The sequence below is a fragment of the Barbus barbus genome (genome assembly GCF_936440315.1).
Source record: "Barbus barbus genome assembly, chromosome: 4".
Lineage (NCBI taxonomy): Eukaryota > Metazoa > Chordata > Actinopteri > Cypriniformes > Cyprinidae > Barbus > Barbus barbus.
This window is the reverse complement of record NC_136732.1, coordinates 30,361,285-30,380,720: the sequence shown is the minus strand read 5'-3', so window position 1 is coordinate 30,380,720 and position 19,436 is coordinate 30,361,285. Positions and strand designations below refer to the sequence as shown.

Genomic DNA, 19,436 nt, shown 5'->3' with positions numbered 1-19,436 from the left:
AGTCTGTTTACCGACTGTCTGATGCCTAGTGCACACAAAAATGGCTTAAATCACCAGCTACAATCTGAATAGCTGGATTTCTACAATGTACATGACCACATAGGTTGTTATTAGTCTGCCTAAAAAAACAAAGCTGTGGTACCAGGTTGGGTTTTAAGATAACCTACTGTATTTTTACTGTAGTAGTAATACTACACTACCATTCAAAAGTTTGGGGTCAGTTAGAATTTTCTCTTTTTTGTCTTTAATACTGTTGCAAAATATTTCAAATAAATGCTGTTATTTTGATCTTTATATTAAGAATCCAGAAAACAAGTATCTTGGTTTTCACAAATGTTAAGCAGCACAGCTGTTTTCAACATTGATAATAATAAGAAATGTTTCTTGAGCATAAAATCAGCATATTAGAATGATTGGATTTTGGAGAAAAGCTGCAGAAAATTCAGCTTTACCATCGCATAATTAAATTTAAATATATATTAAAATAGAAAACAATTTTCTTAAATAGTTATAATAGTTCACAATATTACTGTTTATTACTGTATTTTTGATCAAATAAAAGCAACCTTGGTAAGCAAAAGGGACTTATTTCAAAAACATAAAAGAAAATCAAACCGACCCCAGCATTTTAAACAGTAGTGTGTATACAGTATATAGTTATTATATATATCATATTTGCATATTATGAAACATACAGTTGGCATCAGCATTTTGATTCAGGTAAAATAACTACATAGATAACTATTGTAGATATTCAAAATATTCACAAGCAGAATCAACTTTGTTTTTTGCATTTGTTTGTTTTCTATTATCAGTACTTATTTTTGGACTGACAGCAATTTTAGTGTTTTCGGTCCAAACGTTCATAGAGACTTAATGTTTTTCTGCGCCTTTCTGTGTTGTGTAATGCATTTAAAACAATCTGCCTCTAAACAATGCATAAAAACTAGGGCTGTCAATCGATTAAAATATGTAATCACGATTAATCGCATGATTGTCATAAACTCGTGTTTAATCGCAACTTAATCGCACATTTATTTGTTCTAAATGTACCTTAAATGAATACTTTTCAAGTTTTTAATAGTCTAATCAACATAGGCATGGACAAATATGGATGCTTTATGCAAATGTATGTTTATTACTATTGAAACCATAGTCAATATAGAGCATGAAGTCTAGACATGTTTCAAAGGTCATAGATAACTTGTTCATGTCTATTAGACACGTAAAAAAAAAAAAAAGAAATTCCAGGTTCCCATTACTTCTCTTTCTTTGCACTGAGCAATTTACTTACAGAAACCGGTTTACATTTTTGCACGACAAGGCAGGTCTTCTTCTGAACATGCAATATTATTTATTACATTTGTTTCCCTCTCTGTGCCCACATACTGTATTTTGATGCGGCTAAATTCTCAATAAAACTGTTTTCATTGATATATTTTACGGTTTCTGTTGTCAGACAAAGGAATGAATATGAAATAGGGCTTGAAACGCGACCCATCAAGACTACATAACCAGCTGCCTTCCAAGAGGCTAATCTGCACAAAAATCCTGATAATCGAGCCGTCGTCTGATGAAATCAAATACACATAAGATAAAGACAATAGCTGTGCTGTGATTTAGGCTATACTTGCATGTAAAATTAGAGAAGCAACATAATATCTGTGTTTAACTGAAAGCGCTGCTCTTCTCCGTCGCTCGCTGAACAGAAACTGAGCAGACGCAGAGAGAGAGGGGGGGGGGGGGGGTGTTGTGCACACTGGGACAGCAAGACCGCGGCATTACCGGCGATTCTCAGAAACCAAATAAGGTTTGGGTGCTTTTTTGAATGGAATAAAAGTCGCTAAAGGGGTCTGCAAGGTCACTAAGTTGGCAACACTGTGTATATCCATTTCTCCAACTACAGGTTAGGCCACGGTTAAAAAAATTTGTGCCATTAAAATGAATTTGCGTTAACTTTAACAGCCCTAATAAAAACAAAACCATCTGTGATTGGTCACCTTACATGTCAATCAGACTGTCTAAGTGGGCAGCTCTTGGCCAGAATAACCTGAAGACATGCAGTACTTACAATTCACATATAGTATCAGTGTACTCCCATCACCCCTGATCTTTTTCTAACTGACGTTCCACAAGGAATTGTTCAGGTTTAAACTCAGTTTTCTCTGACCTTTTATATTATATGAGGGGGTCACAGCCTCACTGAGGAACTGTCAAAAGCTGATCTTGTCCATGCAACAATGCACACACTCTCTTGAACAGCAATGCAGTGATCTGAAATGACCTCTCCACATTTAACTCTTCTTTTATTCTTCCCAACCTCTCTCTTGTCCTCAATGTCTCTCTCTTTCTGTCTACAGCCTGATGAACTGACTAATGTCCTGGAGATTTGTAACATAGTGTTCACCAGTATGTTCACCCTGGAGATGATCCTCAAGCTGACTGCCTTTGGCTTCTTTGAATATCTGAGAAACCCCTACAACATCTTTGATGGAATTATTGTGATCATCAGGCAAGTGCATTCGCTTTTATAGTTTGTAGAATGTCTGGGGAAAAAAACATTATTTTGCATAATATTTTGACAAAATAACAGCTGGACTGTAAATAACTCAACAAAAATAGTGATATTTACCTTGGATTTTTTTTCCCCCACATCTCATCTCAAGCATGCTTTTTACTCATTGTCTCATTGGTAACCAAGAACACTATGGCAAAAACATTTTTTAGGAGGAACATTTTTTGGTATAGAGAAACTACAAAAAGTGACACCACAACAGACAGTCAAATTATGAAAAAAAAAGTTTTGAAGCATAATAACTGTTAAAAACAAATTGTAGTTTAAGATTTAAGTCATCAGACTCCTCAACTCCATGTGAACTGACCAGACAACTACATTCACTATAAATACCTGAACACAAACACTTGAAACACAACTTGCATACTTTGCACGTCCGCACTTTGCACTTGTCTATTAATACTGTGACCTGTTCTATGAAAAAAAAAAAAAAAAAAAAAAGTTTTCTGTCCCAGGCTGTTTCATTCAGGTATGCTCACACACATGTAGTCGGTACTTTGTTTTATGTTCAACTTTTACTTTCTTCTTCTTCTTTCCAATTTTATTATTATGTTAAATTATTTAAGATAATGTATAGTCTTTTTGTACAGTACAGTGTGAGTTTTGTAGTCCAGTGTTGTCTTGTGTAGCACCATGGTCCTGGAGTAACGTTGTTTCGTTTCGCTGTGTACAAGCTGTATAGAGCTGAAATGATAAAGCCTCTCTGACTCTGAAGTTCTAGGTCTAGGACAAGAGTACATGTAACCTCTAAACTATATGGTTCTTGCCTGTGAAAATTTGATGAAATGTTACTAATGTGACCACACCTTAAAGCCATTAAAAATATATGTAAAAGGCATTGGTGTAGCAAAAATTAAAGATGAAGCCAAGATAAAATGTCAGTTTTAATACCGTGTTCAAGTAAAGGTTATTCTATTATAGGCTATTGTGTACACTTGGACACAAAAGTTTAAGACACGATTAAACTTTTAAAAATGATTTATATATATATATATATATGAATGTATACATACATACATACATACAGTGTGTGTATATGTACAGTGGTGGTCAGAATTTTTGGCACCCTTGGTAAATATGATCAAAGGCAGCTGTGAAAATTTATCTGCGTTGTGAATCCTTTTGATCTTTTATTTTAAAAATTCACAAAAATCTAACCTTTCATAGGACAATAAGAATTTAAAACGGGAGGAAATATCATTATGGAATAAATGTTTTTCTCTAATACACATTGGCCACAATTAATGGCACCCTTTTATTCAATAAGTTTTGAAATCTCCATTTGCCAGTTTAACAGCTCTAAATTTTCTCCTATAACGCCTGATGAGGTTAGAGAACAGAGACCATTCCTTCATCCAGAATCTCTCCAGATCCTTTAGATTCACAGCTCCATGACGGTGCTTCTTCTCTAAAGTTCACCTCACTCATTTTCTACAGGGTTCAGGTCAGAGGACTGGAATGGCCATAGCAGAAGCTTGGTTTTGTGCTCAGTGACCCATTTTTGTGTTGTTTTTTAGGTTTGTGTTTGGATTATTGTACGGTTGGAAGATCCAAACATGGCACATTATAAGATTTCTAACAGAGTCAGTCACTTGTTGATTTTTTTATCTGTTGGTATTTGATAGAATCCATGATGCCATGTGTCTAGACAAGATGTCCAGGACCTCCAGCAGAAATATAGGCCCACAACATCTAAAATACAGCAGTATATTTCATTGTACACATGGGGTACTTTTTATCCCTGTGGTCACCAAACCCATTTTGAGTGTTTGCTGCTAAGAAGCTAATTTTTAATTTTTTTTTTAAGGTTTTCTGACCCCGACACTCAACTATTTTCTGCAATTCTCCAGCTGTGGTCCTTGGAGAGTCATTAGCCACGCAAACTCTCCTTCTCGCTGTGCATTAGGTAGGGCCCTGTGATTTCCGCGATGCAGAAAACGTGGACGGAATCGAGGAATCCAGTCATAAAAATGGAATTTACAGTTTAACGTGGAATGTCACGGAATTTGTCAAAGTTTGGATGAATTAATAAAAAGTAGGTCATTACACTTAAATCAAATCGCGATATGGACTAGTATCTGTAAATATTAAGCCGCAAAAGTCGATTTAAATATGAGCCCTGCATGTTCTGCCTGTCTCTGTGTGAAAGGAGCAGACGCGTGGTTTTGTTTAATAATGTTACATATACAGCACGTGTGGCGCTCGCGGTGATTTCAGCATCTGCCGTCTTAATGAAGACATAAATACATGAACAACATCTCCAGAACTGATCTGAGAGTGACTTCACGAGCATTTTACCATTTAATTTGAGTAAAACTAGCGTCTACTAATACTACTACTACTACTTACTACTACTGTTGAAAAATAATAATACTTTATTTTTTTAAGAAATAATCACAAAATATTTTTATTTTAATAGTAAATCCCCTTTATTTGCCAACAATTTTAATGTTTAATTTTAATTCATTTAAATATAAATTAAATCAATGTTTTATGCCTTCATCTGATAACCAGTAAAATTTAAATACACAACACAGAATTTCTGAGGGGGGAAAACATTGCATAAGGCTACTGTAAGAATAAATAAAAATTGTTTGTATGCATTCAAATAATTAGACATGCAAAAACACAGAATTTGGTAGCAATAAAACATAAGGTGAGAAAAAAAAAACGTTTCATACGGCCCTAAACATGCCATTTTTGTTACACTTTTAATCAATTAAATTGTATAAGTTTCATGATTTTAATTAATTGGACATGCTTTGTGATTTAATAAAATTTAATTTGACCATTAAAAAGGAGTCCAGAAAAACTAAAACAAAAAAAAAAACGGAATCCAGAAAAATTTAAACGGAAAAAACGTACCAGGTTACGTATGTAACCCAGGTTCCCTGAAGGGAACGAGAGCTACGTCCGAAGACGCTATGGGAACGCCATCAGCGTAACCGGCGCTCTGAATATTTTATACAACAGTCTAATGGATGGGCGAGGCGTCACGGGCGGGGTGACGTCACGACCAGGAAGTTATATAAGCACGTGCGGCGGAGCCGGCATCAGCTTCAAGTCATGAAGCAAGCGCTGGCAGGGATGCCGGAAGTGTGGCTCGGGACGTAGCTCTCGTTCCCTTCAGGGAACCTGGGTTACATACGTAACCTGGTACGTTCCCTTCCAGGAACTTCGAGCTACGTCCGAAGACGCTATGGGAACGCAATACCAACGCCGCCAGACTGACAAGTCCCTGCCTAGTGTCAGGCTGAAAGGACGGAGGAGCCTGGAGTGGCTCTGATGTCGAGGTTGTAAAACCTGGCGAATGTCAGGGGCGTGGACCACCCAGCAGCGTTGCAGATGTCTTGCATGGAGACACCTGCCCAGAAGGCCTTGGAGGCCGCCACACCTCGGGTCGAGTGTGCTCTGACTCCCAACGGCGGGGGAAGGTCAGAGGTCTCGTACGCCAGATTGATGGCATCCACTATCCACCTGCTAAGAGTGGGCTTCGAAGCTGGAAGACCCCTCTTAGGTGGACCAAAGCACACGAGCAATTGGTCCGTTTTTCTCCACAGGGCAGCTCTGTGGATGTATGCGTCCAGTGCTCGCACTGGACACACGCAGTTGTGCCTTTCCTGGTCGGGCTCCCTGAAGGGAGGAGGACAAAAGGCCTGGAGTACGACCGGCTGTGGTACGACCGTCAGAACCTTCGGAATGTACCCCGTACGGGGGTAGAGGAAGACTTTCGCCGAACCGGGCGCAAAGTCGATATGCGAAGGGGCCACAGATAGGGCCTGGAGGTCACTCACCCTCCTCAGAGAGGTGATAGCCAGCAGAAAGACGGTCTTAATCGTGAGGAGTCTATCAGTTATCTCCCCGAGAGGCTCGAAGGGTGCTCTGCCCAGAGCCTCTAGTACCACGGCCAGGTCCCACGTGGGGACACGGGGTCGTACAGGCGGCCTCAGCCTCAGCGCACCGCGGAGGAAACGTGTAACCAGGGGGTGTCTGCCCACTGACTGGCCACTGATAAGGGCGTGGTACGACGAGATAGCTGCCACGTAGACCTTAATAGTGGAGTGGGTTAACCCTGCGGAGAAGCGGGCCTGCAGGAACTCCAGAACTGCGCGGATCGGGCAGTTGACTGGGTCGAGCTGGCGGTCTCCGCACCATGAAGTGAAGAGTTTCCACTTCAAGGCGTACAGTTTCCTCGTAGAGGGAGCTCTGGATTGGAGGATGGTCTCGACAACCTCGGTTGACAGACCGGAAGCTATGAGTTGTGCCCCCTCAGGGGCCACACCCACAGCCTCCAGCACTCCGGGCGGGGGTGCACAAGGGTGCCCCCGGCCTGTGAGAGGAGATCGCTCCTGATCGGTACCGGCCACGGGGTGCCGTCGAGGAGGGAAATCAGATCCGAGAACCATACTCGGCCCGGCCAGAACGGCGCTACTAACAGTAGGCTTACCGCGTCCCGGCGCACTCTCGCCAAAACTCCCGGGAGCAGAGCGATCGGGGGGAAGGCGTACAGACGAAGCCTCGGCCAGGTCTGTACCATAGCATCCAGTCCCAGAGGCGCTGGAGGAGCTAGAGAGAACCAAAGGGGACATTGCGCAGACTCTCGAGTTGCAAAGAGGTCCACCTGTGCTTGGCCAAAGACCTTCCAAATCTGCTTCACCACCTGGGGGTGAAGCATCCATTCCCCGGGCCTCGGCCCCTGTCTCGACAGGACGTCTGCTCCGACGTTGAGATACCCAGGAATGTGCACAGCTCTCAATGATAGGAGCTTGCCCTGGGACCACACAAGGATCTGGTGTGCCAGCTTGTACAAGGGGCGCGACCGCAGACCTCCTTGGTGGTTGATGTAAGAGACCACTGCCGTGCTGTCGGTGCGGACCAGCACGTGGCGATCTCTCAGGTCTGGGAGGAAGTGCTTGAGAGCACGGAACACAGCTAGGATCTCTAGCCAGTTGATATGCCACGTCAGGTGGCGACCACTCCACAGACCGCGGGCAGGGTGGCCACTCATGACCGCACCCCAACCGGTGAGGGAGGCGTCCGTCGCTAGCGAGACGCGGCGACAAGGAGCTCCCAGCGCCGGGCCCTGGGACAAGAACCAGGGTTTCCTCCACATGTCTAAGGCACGGATACAGCGCCGTGATACCTTGACAGCGCGGAGCGAGTTTCCCCTCAGGGAGACCCCCCTGGTCTTGAGCCACCACTGTAGGGGCCTCATGTACAGCAGGCCAGAAGGAATCACGCTGGACGCAGCTGCCATGAGCCCAAGCAGCCTCTGAAACTGCTTGACAGTGAATGGCTGGCCTTCTCGCACTCTCCTGACTGCCGTGAGGATCGACTCGATCCGAGCAGGGGTCAAACGAGCCTGCATCGTGGTCGAATCCCACACCACGCCTAGATAAGTGGTTCTCTGAGCTGGAGAAAGCACACTCTTCTTGGCGTTTAGTCTTAACCCCAAATCTTTCATGTGGGCAAGAACGACATCTCGATGCCGAACTGCCAACTGCTCTGATTGAGCAAGAATCAACCAATCGTCGATATAATTTAGTATGCGGATGCCTTGCAGTCGCAACGGGACCAGTGCCGCATCCACACACTTGGTGAAAGTGCGGGGTGAGAGTGCTAGGCCGAAGGGAAGAACCCGATACTGGTACGCTTTGCCCCCGAAAGCGAACCTCAGGAACTTCCTGTGAGAGGGAATGATGGACACATGGAAATAGGCGTCTTTGAGGTCTATCGTGACAAACCAGTCCTCGGACCTGATTTGGGACACGATCTGCTTGACCGTCAACATCTTGAACTTCAGCGGTCTGACTGAGAGGTTCAAGAGACGCAAGTCCAGTATGGGCCTGAGCCCTCCATCCCTCTTCGGAACAATGAAGTACCGGCTGTAGAAGTCGGTGTGCACTTCGTGAAGTGGAACCAACTCTATGGCTTCCTTTTTCAGCAAAGTGTTGACTTCCTGTTCCAGGACCAGAGCCTGCTCGGGGCGGACCGTAGTCACGCAGACCCCGTTGAACCGCGGGGGCGGCCCATCGAACTGGATGGAATAGCCAGCCTCTACCGTGCGCAGGACCCAGAGAGACACGTTCGGCAGCCGTTGCCAGGCCGCCAAACGATCTACTAAGGGAATCAGTCTCTCGAGACTGACCTCTGGTGTTAGAGAAGCGGCCAGACCGATGTCTTGCTGGAGCGTACCGGCAGGGGACGCGTAGTCTGGCGGCTGGGGCGAGTCTCTCAGGCCCGCTGAGATCACAGGCGATAGAACCTGAGGATAGTACTCGCTGGGACCTGCTGTGCCCTGGAACTGCAGGGTTGGCAGACAGATCCCCGGAGGGCACCGAGGGGAGACGGTCACCGTGAGCTGCGGTGTGAGTCGCTCCACCCCAGTAGGGGTCACCCTCCGAAGTCCTGGGACTTGCCCATCAGGACTTCCTTGCCGCGGACCTCTTGGCCGCCAAGACATCCCTCAGGTCTGTCTTGGGTTTTGAGGCCCCCGGCGCGGAGCGCCGCTGCCCTCGGCTCCGCCTCGGGGGAGCACGAGAGGCGACGCTCTCCTTCTGCGCAGCCCTGTGCGAGGAACTAGTATGCGGAGGAGGCTGCTCCCGCCCAGCAGCCTCCAGAGTTAGAGAGCGGCGGGGGAGGAACCGCCGAAACGCCTCCGCTTGCCTACGGGCCTCCTGAAACCTGTCGACGACGGTACCCACGGCGTCGCCGAACAGGCCAGAAGGCTGAAGCGGGGCGTCCAGGAGGCAGACCCTGTCCTTCTCCTTAATGTCGGACAGGGTCATCCACAAATGCCTCTCCGTTGCCACCATAGCTGCCATGGAGCGGCCGATAGCACGGGCCGACTCCTTGGTGGCGCGGAGAGCCAAATCGGCGGTTCTCCTGAGCTCTGAGATATCCTCAGCTCTGACATCCCCCAGCTCATCTAAATCCTTCAGCAGTTCGGCCTGGTACGCCTGCAACACCGCCATCGTGTGCAGACACGCACCAGCCTGTCCTGCTGCCGCATACCCCTTGCCCACCAGGGATGATGTGGTGCGCAGAGGCCTGGTGGGCAGGGTAGGAGCCTTCAAGGACGATGCTGTGGAAGGAGACAGATAGCCCGCCAGCGTCTGCTCAATCCGGGGCATCGCCCTGTATCCACGCCCGTCCAATTCCCGTACATTACCGTAGTAATCTGACGCGGGAATGAAAGGGCGGGATGTATATGGTTTCACCCACGATCTCGACACCTCGGTGTGGAGATCGGGGAAAAACGGAAGGCTCCTGCGCAGAGGTGGCGGCCGCGAGCGCAGGAAACGCTCGTCCAGCAGGCTGGACCGCGGCACAGTTGTTCTCTCGGGGGGCCAACTGATGTCAAGCTTGGCCACTGCCCGAGTTGCCACCTCCAAAAGCTCCTCGTATTGGGGCGAGAGAGGCGGCGTAACCTCTTCAACGCTCGTCACATCAATCTCCTCGGAGGAAGATAGACGAAGCGCTGAGTCCTCATCTCGGGGGGAAGTAACCGCTTCCCCGAGAGACGGGACACCAGATCTGGCGGATACGGGAGGAGATAGAGACATGCCCGTCTCACTCCCGCCAGCCAGATCAGCCTGCGAGCCCCACGAGTGTAGCAGCCGCTCTGCCTCGGCAGCAGCGGGGCCAGCACCGCGTGGGAGGCTCGCGAAGGCTCCCTTCTCGAAGAGAGCCTTCCGGGTGCGGAGTGTGCGCAGCGGGAGCCGCTCACAGTGCAGGCAACCAGCTCCCTCGAGAGCTGATGCCGCATGCTCCGCACCCAAACAGACCACGCACAGGCTGTGTGTGTCTCCACTCGTGATGTAACGAGGGCAGGGACTGACACACAACCTGAAACGCGATCTGGGATCGCCCTTAGTCTTTGCCTTAGCTTTAGGCATTTTTCCCTGGCTTTCCAAGACAGACAACACCAAATAAGACTCACAAGACAAAGAATCAGACTGACAATACACAGAGCGCTTGCTGAATGACAGAAAGCTGATGCCGGCTCCGCCGCACGTGCTTATATAACTTCCTGGTCGTGACGTCACCCCGCCCGTGACGCCTCGCCCATCCATTAGACTGTTGTATAAAATATTCAGAGCGCCGGTTACGCTGATGGCGTTCCCATAGCGTCTTCGGACGTAGCTCGAAGTTCCTGGAAGGGAACTGAATTTAGAAAAAAATTAAACGGAATTTGGGAAAAAATAAAACGGATTTCATAGGGCCCTAATTAGGACGATATAGACACATGTCCTCTTCCAGGCAGATTTGTAACATTTTCTGTTGATTGGAAATTCTTAATTATTACCCTGATGGTGTAAATGGGAATTTTCACTGCTCTAGCTTTTTTCTTAAAGCCTCTTCACTAATTTGTGAAGCTCAATTATCTTTTGCTGCACATCAGAAATATATTCTTTGTTTTTTCTCATTGTGATGAATGATTAAGGGAATTTGGACTTAGTTTTTTCTCCTATTTATATTCTTGTGAAACAGGAAGCCATGGCTGGATAATGTCATGTTCATAACCCCCCTATACCAGAATCAGAATCAGCATTAGCTTTATTGCCAGGTATGTTTGCACATACAAGGAATTTGTTTTAGTGACAGTAGCTCCACAGTGCGACAGAATGACAGCAACAGGACAGGACACAGATAATAATAAAAAAATATAATAATAAACAATGTACAAATATACAAAAATGGACAATGTGCCAAATATCACAAACACAATATACAAAATAGACAATTCAGTATGTACAGGTATGTTAGGTGCAAATTTGAAATGTAATAAGTATGTGTGTTAAATAAAAAATAAAAATTATGATGGTGTTGTGTGTCTTTCATGTTTATTGTTAAGAGTTCAAGTGTTCATGAGATGGATTGCCTAAGGGAAGAAACTTTTGCTATGTCTGGTCGTTCTGGTGCTTCAATACTTCAGAGATATTTAACCCATAATAATTTCTAGGGGTGTCAGTAATTGTGTCCAATGTGTATTTGAGAAAAACATTTCTTTCATAATGAGATTTCCTCCCATTTTCAATTGTTTTAGTTCAATGAAAGGTTACATTTTTGTGATTTTTTTTTTTTTTTATAAAAAATCAAAAGGATTAATGATGCAGATTATTTTTTTCAGGCTTTTTTGTTCACATTTATCAAGGATGTCAATAATTCCAATACTTTTGGAGGGGACTGTATGTATATATGTGTGTGTGTGTGTAAATAAATAAATATATATATATATATATATATATATATGTGGCATTTTCTTGAATATTGGTAGGCAAGATGGTTTTGTACCCTTCCAAATTCATTCTGCTACTGTCATCATATATGAAGTCATCAGTAAAGTTGAGAGGGCCTGTTCCAGAGACAGCCATGCATGCCCATGCCATGACACCACCTCCACCATGCTTTACAGATGAGGCTGTATGCTTGGGATCATTGCAGTTCCCTTTTTTCTCCACATTTTTGCTTTCCCATCACTTAGATAAAGGTTCATCTTTGTCTCATCGGCCCATAAACAGTTCCAAAACTCTTCTGGCCCAACTTTGTGCTGTTTTGCTAACTCTAATCTTGCCTTTCTATTTTTGGTGCTGGTCAGAGGTTTGCATCTTGCTGTGTAGCATCTGTAATTCTGTGTCAATGTCTCCTGAGGACAGTAGATTGTCAGAGCATCACACCAGCTTTCTGGAAGTTGTTGGTGATTTTACAGACACGTCTTTTAGGGTTCATTTTCACAGCTTTTATGATTTGTCTGTCATCAACTACGGTTGTTTTCTCAGCCGATCAGGTCGTTTTTGGTTGCTGGTGTCGCTGGTGGTTTCCAAACTCTTGATTTTGATTCTGACTTCCTCTTTTATTTTAGCATCCAAATTGCTTTCTTTTCTCTCAAAGTCAGCTCCCTCATCTTCATCCTGGTTTGTGTGTGTCATCATCGAATGCAAGATTCAGAATGCAGAAATAATGGATATAACTGATACGACACATTCCCTGCTTTTAATATCTGAAGAATTAATGCAACAGGATACAGCTGATCACTTAGAAAGATCTGTGAGGCAACTGTTCCAACACTTATGCTTACATCAGATGAAACAGAGGGATGAAACTCTAAAAGTGCTGAACTTCTTAGCTGGTAAAACATATGTGTTGAATCACCCAATAATAAAATGTGACATTGTGTAGTTTTGTCTCATATTCATCTTTTAATCATATTTGTAAATGTCTTGACTCCACAGCCAACAGAGCAATTTTGTCTTTACTGTTCCAATACTTTTGGAGGGCACTGTATATATATATATATATATATATATATATATATATATATATATATATATATATAATTTTTTTTAATTTTTATTTTTTTCTACATTATAATCAACACTTTTTTGTGTGTTTGTGTATAGTGTATGTGAGATCATTGGGCAGTCTGACGGGGGTCTGTCTGTCCTGAGGACGTTCAGACTGTTGAGGGTCATAAAGCTGGTGCGTTTCATGCCAGCTCTGCGCAGACAGCTGGTGGTCCTGATGAAGACCATGGACAACGTGGCCACATTCTGCATGTTACTAATGCTCTTTATCTTCATATTCAGGTGGGTTGAGCTTCGTTATTGCATTCCTGTGGGTCTCTTTTGCAATTATTGGTGAATGAAAATGAATCTGTTTCATATCTGTGTGCTTACTCATAGTCTCTGTATCGGAGCGCGCACTTGTTTGTAATAAAAGACACACTTTGTCTTTAAACACACACACATACATATATTTTTTCCCTTGGCTTGTTTTGTTATATACAATAAAAAGAGGAAAAAATATTTATGTATATGTATTTGGGCTGTTTTATCATACAGTATTATGTATAGAAAAATACATAAGTATATTATCTATTTGTGGGCTTTTTTAGAAAATAAAAAAATATAACATTAAAATATTGAATGTATAGTTATTTATTTATTTTTTTGTTTATTTATAGTAAAGCTTCTGATATATGCTGTTGTGTACCACTTGGGCACAAAAGTGTATGTATATATAAGTACATTACTGATGATCTCTTGGCTTGTTTTATCATACAAAATCAAAAGATTAATTGATTAAATTATTATTAATTATTAGAATATATGGTAAATTATTAGAATATATGGTAACCGTTTAGTATAGGGATCAATTCTCACTATTACATAGTTGCTTATTAGCATGCCTATTATTAACATATTGGCTGTTTATTAGTATTTATAAAGCCCATATTCTGCGTGACCATATTCTACTTCCCTAATCCTACCCAATACCTAAACTTAACAACTACCTTACTAACTATTAGCAAATTAGGAGTTTAAATATAAATTTAAGTATATAACTTTTTAAAATGCATTTATTATTATTATATTTTATTTATTTATTCATTCATTTATTCTATTTATACTTTGTTATTGCAATCAAATGGTTCCCTCATGCAATTGTAGTTGAACGAATCTCACTCACATCGGTGTGCTTACTCATAGTCTGTCCACACACACTTGTTTGTAATAAACGCCACACACTTTATCACACAAAGCAGCGAGGGTTTATAAAATCTCACACCTGACAGCAGCTGGATCACGCCGGGCTCTGCATGGCTGAGTGTCTCAGCTGCACAGTGTACACCTTAGCTTCAGCTGCAAGTGACAGGCCCATAAGGATCAGAGTGAGATTGATGGAGGGCAGAACAATAAAACTCAGGCCCCTGGTGCCCACTGACTCTCCCGCCTTCCCCCTGCAGCGCTGCAATTCCAGCAGAGTGCACCGAGACAGATGGAGGCTGCTGCAGGATTGAGTGCATAAACCAATCCTGCCGATCCATCTTTCCCACTCACGTTTAGCTTTCAGCGTATCCCCTTCCCCCCTCACTAACCATCTCAATTTATAATCCCTCATCTGAAAACAATGCCCTGATTTATGTCTCTTAAACGGATAGAGTCGTCCACAGCCTGCGGGTACAGTCAACAGGCTTTCGTAACTGTTAGCAGATGCCTGGGATGACGTATGGATGGAGCGAATGGAGAGAATGAATCAGCATTACAGACTGGAAGCTATATTTGTGCCTATTATTAATTGGTTTCATCATTGCTCTGCTGCATAGAGAACTGCTGAACACAAATGAGGAAAGAAACACGTTTGTCACTGGGTTTGTATGGAGTTTTGTGGGATGTTACTGTTAAAAGTAATGTTGTACAACATTGCATTTTACTTTATGTATGAATTTATTCTTTTAATTTCTTTTATTTACTTCCCAGTGATTTTTTTTTCTTCAGAAAAGTATAAACATGTCACAGGACTATCAGCCTTCGATTTAAACATTTCTATAGATTTTATATAGGCATATTTTATACAAGCACTATATATTTCATATAGTCTTAAACTGTGCACAACCATTGTCAAAATATCAGCAAAATTTATTTTGAGTTTCAGGACAGAGCAAATCCACCACAGCTCTGATGTAGTCCCCAGACTCTGATATTTTGTCCACTACTCATATTTATCAGCATTGTTTTGCAGCTTTTAAGTAGTAAATCTGGCAGTAGGCTGCAAGAAACCATTGCAATGCATTGTGTGTCACTCCTAAGCATGACAGGCACGTGCAGAGGGGGGTGCGGTGGGTGCTTGAGCACCTGCCCCTTTTCCCCTTAATGCCCAAAGTGGCCTTTTGTCAAGGCAATTTTTATTTTTTTTGTAATTAAACGCCCTTTTGTGAAGGCCTGCCCAATCTAACTATTAGTAAAATTAATTAATAATAGTTTAGCCGTAAATTAAATTATCCACATGATGACCTTTCACATGACGATCTCATCCGGGACGATCCCTCACGTTCAGACACCTTTAGGATGCCTTTAATAATGTCCGACGGTTGCCAGTAAGTGGAGTTCTCAGCGGAGCTGTGTACTTGTATATATTATTGAATTATTGATATTTTACGAGAACGGTGTGAAGAGATCATGCACAGCCCTCTGACTTCGAGTATGAATGAAACATGCACTGCACGAGAGTGTTCAGCTCTCCTGATATTCATATCTCCTCATTTTGGATACAAATAAAACGTCAGGTCATGTCTCTTTTAATTTAAATCTAGAAACCTCTATGTGAAAACACCTGCTCGAATAAAGTGCGGATGAATTTATATTTTTAAATATTTATATTAAATATTAAAAATGCAGCTAACGTAGTTCTACCCACAGCAATAAAAACAAAGGTGCTTGTTCTCTTTCGTTCTTGCTGTTTAATTAAAATGTGTAAAAGTTAAAAGCGCGTTGAGGTGTCTTGTCTTTTTTATGTTATCTGACTAAAAACTATTCATACTTTGAACTATTATTATTATTACAGTATTTATTTAAAAAAACGTAGAGTGCCTTAAAATAATTATCACAACACTGGTAAAACAGGCTTATACTGATTTTCTCGTCCTCTGAATTATACTTATAAATCCTGTTTTTATAATTATTATCATTCAAAAAATGAATAAATTCAGAACAGGATTAGAATAGAATTCTATTTGAAATAAGACAGGAATATTTTTTCTACAACAACAACAGTAGTGTTTACAACAGCAAAACCACCATACCCTGTAAACTCACTAACAACAACAACAACAACAATAATAATATCATTCCAGAGTAATTAAGAGGTGCAAAAAATGTCTTTAACCTTTACACTTAAAATGTGACCCTGGACCACAAAACAAGTCTTAAGTCGCCGGGGTATATTTGTAGCAATAGCCAAAAATACATTGTATGGGTCAAAATTATCCATTTTTCTTTTATGCCAAAAATCAATAGGATATTAAGTCAAGATCATGTTCCATGAGAATATTTTGTAAATTTCTTACCATAAATATATCAAAACGTAATTTTTGATTAGTAATATACATTGCTAAGAACTTTAAAGGCAATTTTCTCAATATTTTGATTATTTTGCACCCTCAGATTCCAGATATAGATTAAATAGTTGTATCTCGGGCAAATATTGTCCAATTCTAACATATACCAATGGAAAGCTTATTTATTCAGCTTCCAGATGATGTATAAATCTCAATTTAGCAAAAACTGACACTTAAGACTGGTTTTGTGGTCCAGGGTCACAAATGGTCTTTTCTGTTCTGTGTTCCTTTTTCAAACCTGCGTCATGGCATTTGCTGCTGTATCAGTACAGAACAGAAGCATCCATTTCGATGCACATATCAGCAAGGAGCACAGCCCTATTAAAAGCCGTGTTCCATGTGCCCCTTTTATACTTTGAGCTCCTGCCCCTCCAAAGGTCTCTGCACGGCCCTGAAGCATGATACACACTGTCTAGAACTACAATGCTCATTATACTCACACATACAACAAAGCTTTTGCTTTTGTGACACATATTTTGGTTTACATGTAATGAATAACGTTTATGATCTGATTACATAAAATCTGTCATTTGTAACATGTTACCGCCAACATTGTTTGTATGTTTATAGCATCACCCTGTCTCTTTTATCTCTTGGTGTGTGTTGCATTCTTTATGCTGTGATCCGTCTCATCTCTGGCTGCTGTCCAACCAAGACATATGTCTCTTCACACAGCACTGATATCATTTTTATAGGCTCCTCATCTCTGACAGACTCATTCATCTCACATCCTGTTGAGGTCGATCAGAAGCATACGGTATCAGAATATCTAAACGTGAGAGTAACATTCAGAGCTTGTTTGTCTGATTGTTTCTGCAGTATTCTGGGAATGCACATATTTGGCTGCAAGTTTAGCCTGAAGACAGAGGCTGGGGACACAGTACCTGACAGGAAAAACTTTGACTCCCTGCTTTGGGCCATTGTCACAGTGTTTCAGGTGTGTAGCGCTCTCAAAACTCATCTCACTTATGACAGCACTGCGAAACACAGGGCAACTGGGAACTGTGTGAGAACACATTTTAATCACACACCCCTGAGTATTCTCTGTGGAAATGAAAGATTTGGACTACTACATGGAATTGTTATATAAAATAGGCAAAAAAATTATTTGTATTTATTTATTATTTTTGTATATACTATATTTAATATTGTTAATATAGTAATATTTATATTTATTGGCATGGTCTATAATATACAATAAATAGCGAAACAAAACATAGAAATAATATAATATGAGATGATATCAATATTTATGTATGCATGCATGTATTTATTTATTTATTTTATTTATTTTATAATTAATAAAAAAACAGGGAAAGCATTAGATATAAATGCTTATTTAGATGTTTTATTTTATTATATAAAATAAAAATATAGAAAAATACATATGAGATTTTTTTTAGATAATAAAAAATATATATTTAAATAACAAAATATGGAATTTGTTTGTTTATGTTTTATAATAAAGCACATCTGTTATAGGCTATTGGTACCACTTGGGCACAAAAGTGTATGTGTGAGAAACAAAATGTAGAATTAATATAATCATATCAATATGTATGTATGCATGCATGTATTAATTTATTTATTTTATTGGCCATTTTATTACAATAAATAAAAAAGGAAAGTATTAGATATAAATGCTTATTTATATTTTTCTTATATTAAACAAAATATTAAATAAAAATAAAATGCATATAATGAAATAATATATAAAAACAATTCTACAATCTACAATTTAATTGGTATTTAAGTGTTTGTTTATTTATCGATCTATCTTGCTCCCATGGAAATTTAATATAATGTTACATTTGTTTTTTTTTGTCTCTGTGTGTGTTTGTGTGCAGATCCTAACTCAAGAGGACTGGAATATGGTTTTGTATAACGGCATGGCCTCTACCTCCCCCCTGGCTGCCCTATATTTTGTTGCGCTCATGACTTTTGGGAACTACGTTCTGTTCAATCTGCTTGTGGCCATATTAGTGGAAGGATTTCAGGCTGAGGTAAGGTGCATAGCACAGTTTTGTGGTTTTTTTGATGCACAAAACAATCTCCAATGTAACAGGGCCAATAACTTTTTAGTTTAGCTGCTGAATATTAATATTTCATGCTCACTGAGTTCATTTGAATACGTTATTGTGAAAAGCATCTGTTGGCTGTGATGCTTTTCATAACGGGGTCAAATTTGTGCTGGTGTTTGGCAACAAAATGACAGTGAGAACATGGCGTGGCTCTAATAACTTACCACTGTCCTGGGGCATTTTTTCAAAGGCTTATGTTGTTCTTGCCGGTGAATATATTTTTGATGTGCATGCTTGTATAAATAGGGCTTCACGGGCAGGTATGCAGACTGCAGGAGTAGGTTATCTCTCCAGGGAGCATGTAGAAGTGGGCCTCCAGGTTATGGTCTAGATCTGAGGCAATGTGTGAGGGTGAGTGGGGAACTAGAGCAAATGCGATTGACTATCAGAGGGAGGGCAACGAGATTGACATATCTATTAAAAAATGCTCAGGGCTGTTTAATTATATTACAAAAGAAATTCTGTCCCTCATTTCGTCTGTTATTTGTCTGGCTCACGCAGCAGTAGAATAACATTGTCTACCCCGTGGTTAAGTATGGTTACGTTCACACACTACGATCATAAACGAGTGAAAGCCACAGTCTATAACCAAACTGACTCTGAGAGTGAAATCTCTGTGCCATGTGAATGTAACTCAAGCTATCTTGTGTCTTCGGCAGGGTGATGCTAACCGTTCCTACTCTGATGATGACAGATCCTCTTGTAACTTAGAAGAAACTGAGAAAAAGGACTCGCTCCAGCTGTCAGGTACTGAACTGTGGACTAACTAAGAAGTGTTCTTAAAGGGATAGTTCACCCAAGAATCAAAATTCTGTCATCGTTTACTCACCCTCAAGTAGTTCCAAATCTGTATGAATTCTTTGTTCTGTCAAACACAAAG

The 19,436-nt window shown here is 41.5% G+C and overlaps 1 protein-coding gene across 1 annotated transcript in view; it reads left to right on the top strand.

The window, feature by feature from the left end:
* LOC306864388 (voltage-dependent T-type calcium channel subunit alpha-1I-like) overlaps positions 1-19,436 on the top strand; it is a gene marked incomplete at its 5' end in the record, with an annotated part of 186,726 nt that overhangs the window by 110,055 nt on the left and 57,235 nt on the right. The window contains 5 exons of the mRNA XM_079408392.1: positions 2,361-2,512; positions 12,979-13,164; positions 17,295-17,412; positions 18,323-18,478; positions 19,216-19,303. Coding sequence (XP_079264518.1) covers positions 2,361-2,512; positions 12,979-13,164; positions 17,295-17,412; positions 18,323-18,478; positions 19,216-19,303 — 700 coding nt within the window. The remainder of the gene's footprint in view (positions 1-2,360; positions 2,513-12,978; positions 13,165-17,294; positions 17,413-18,322; positions 18,479-19,215; positions 19,304-19,436) is intronic.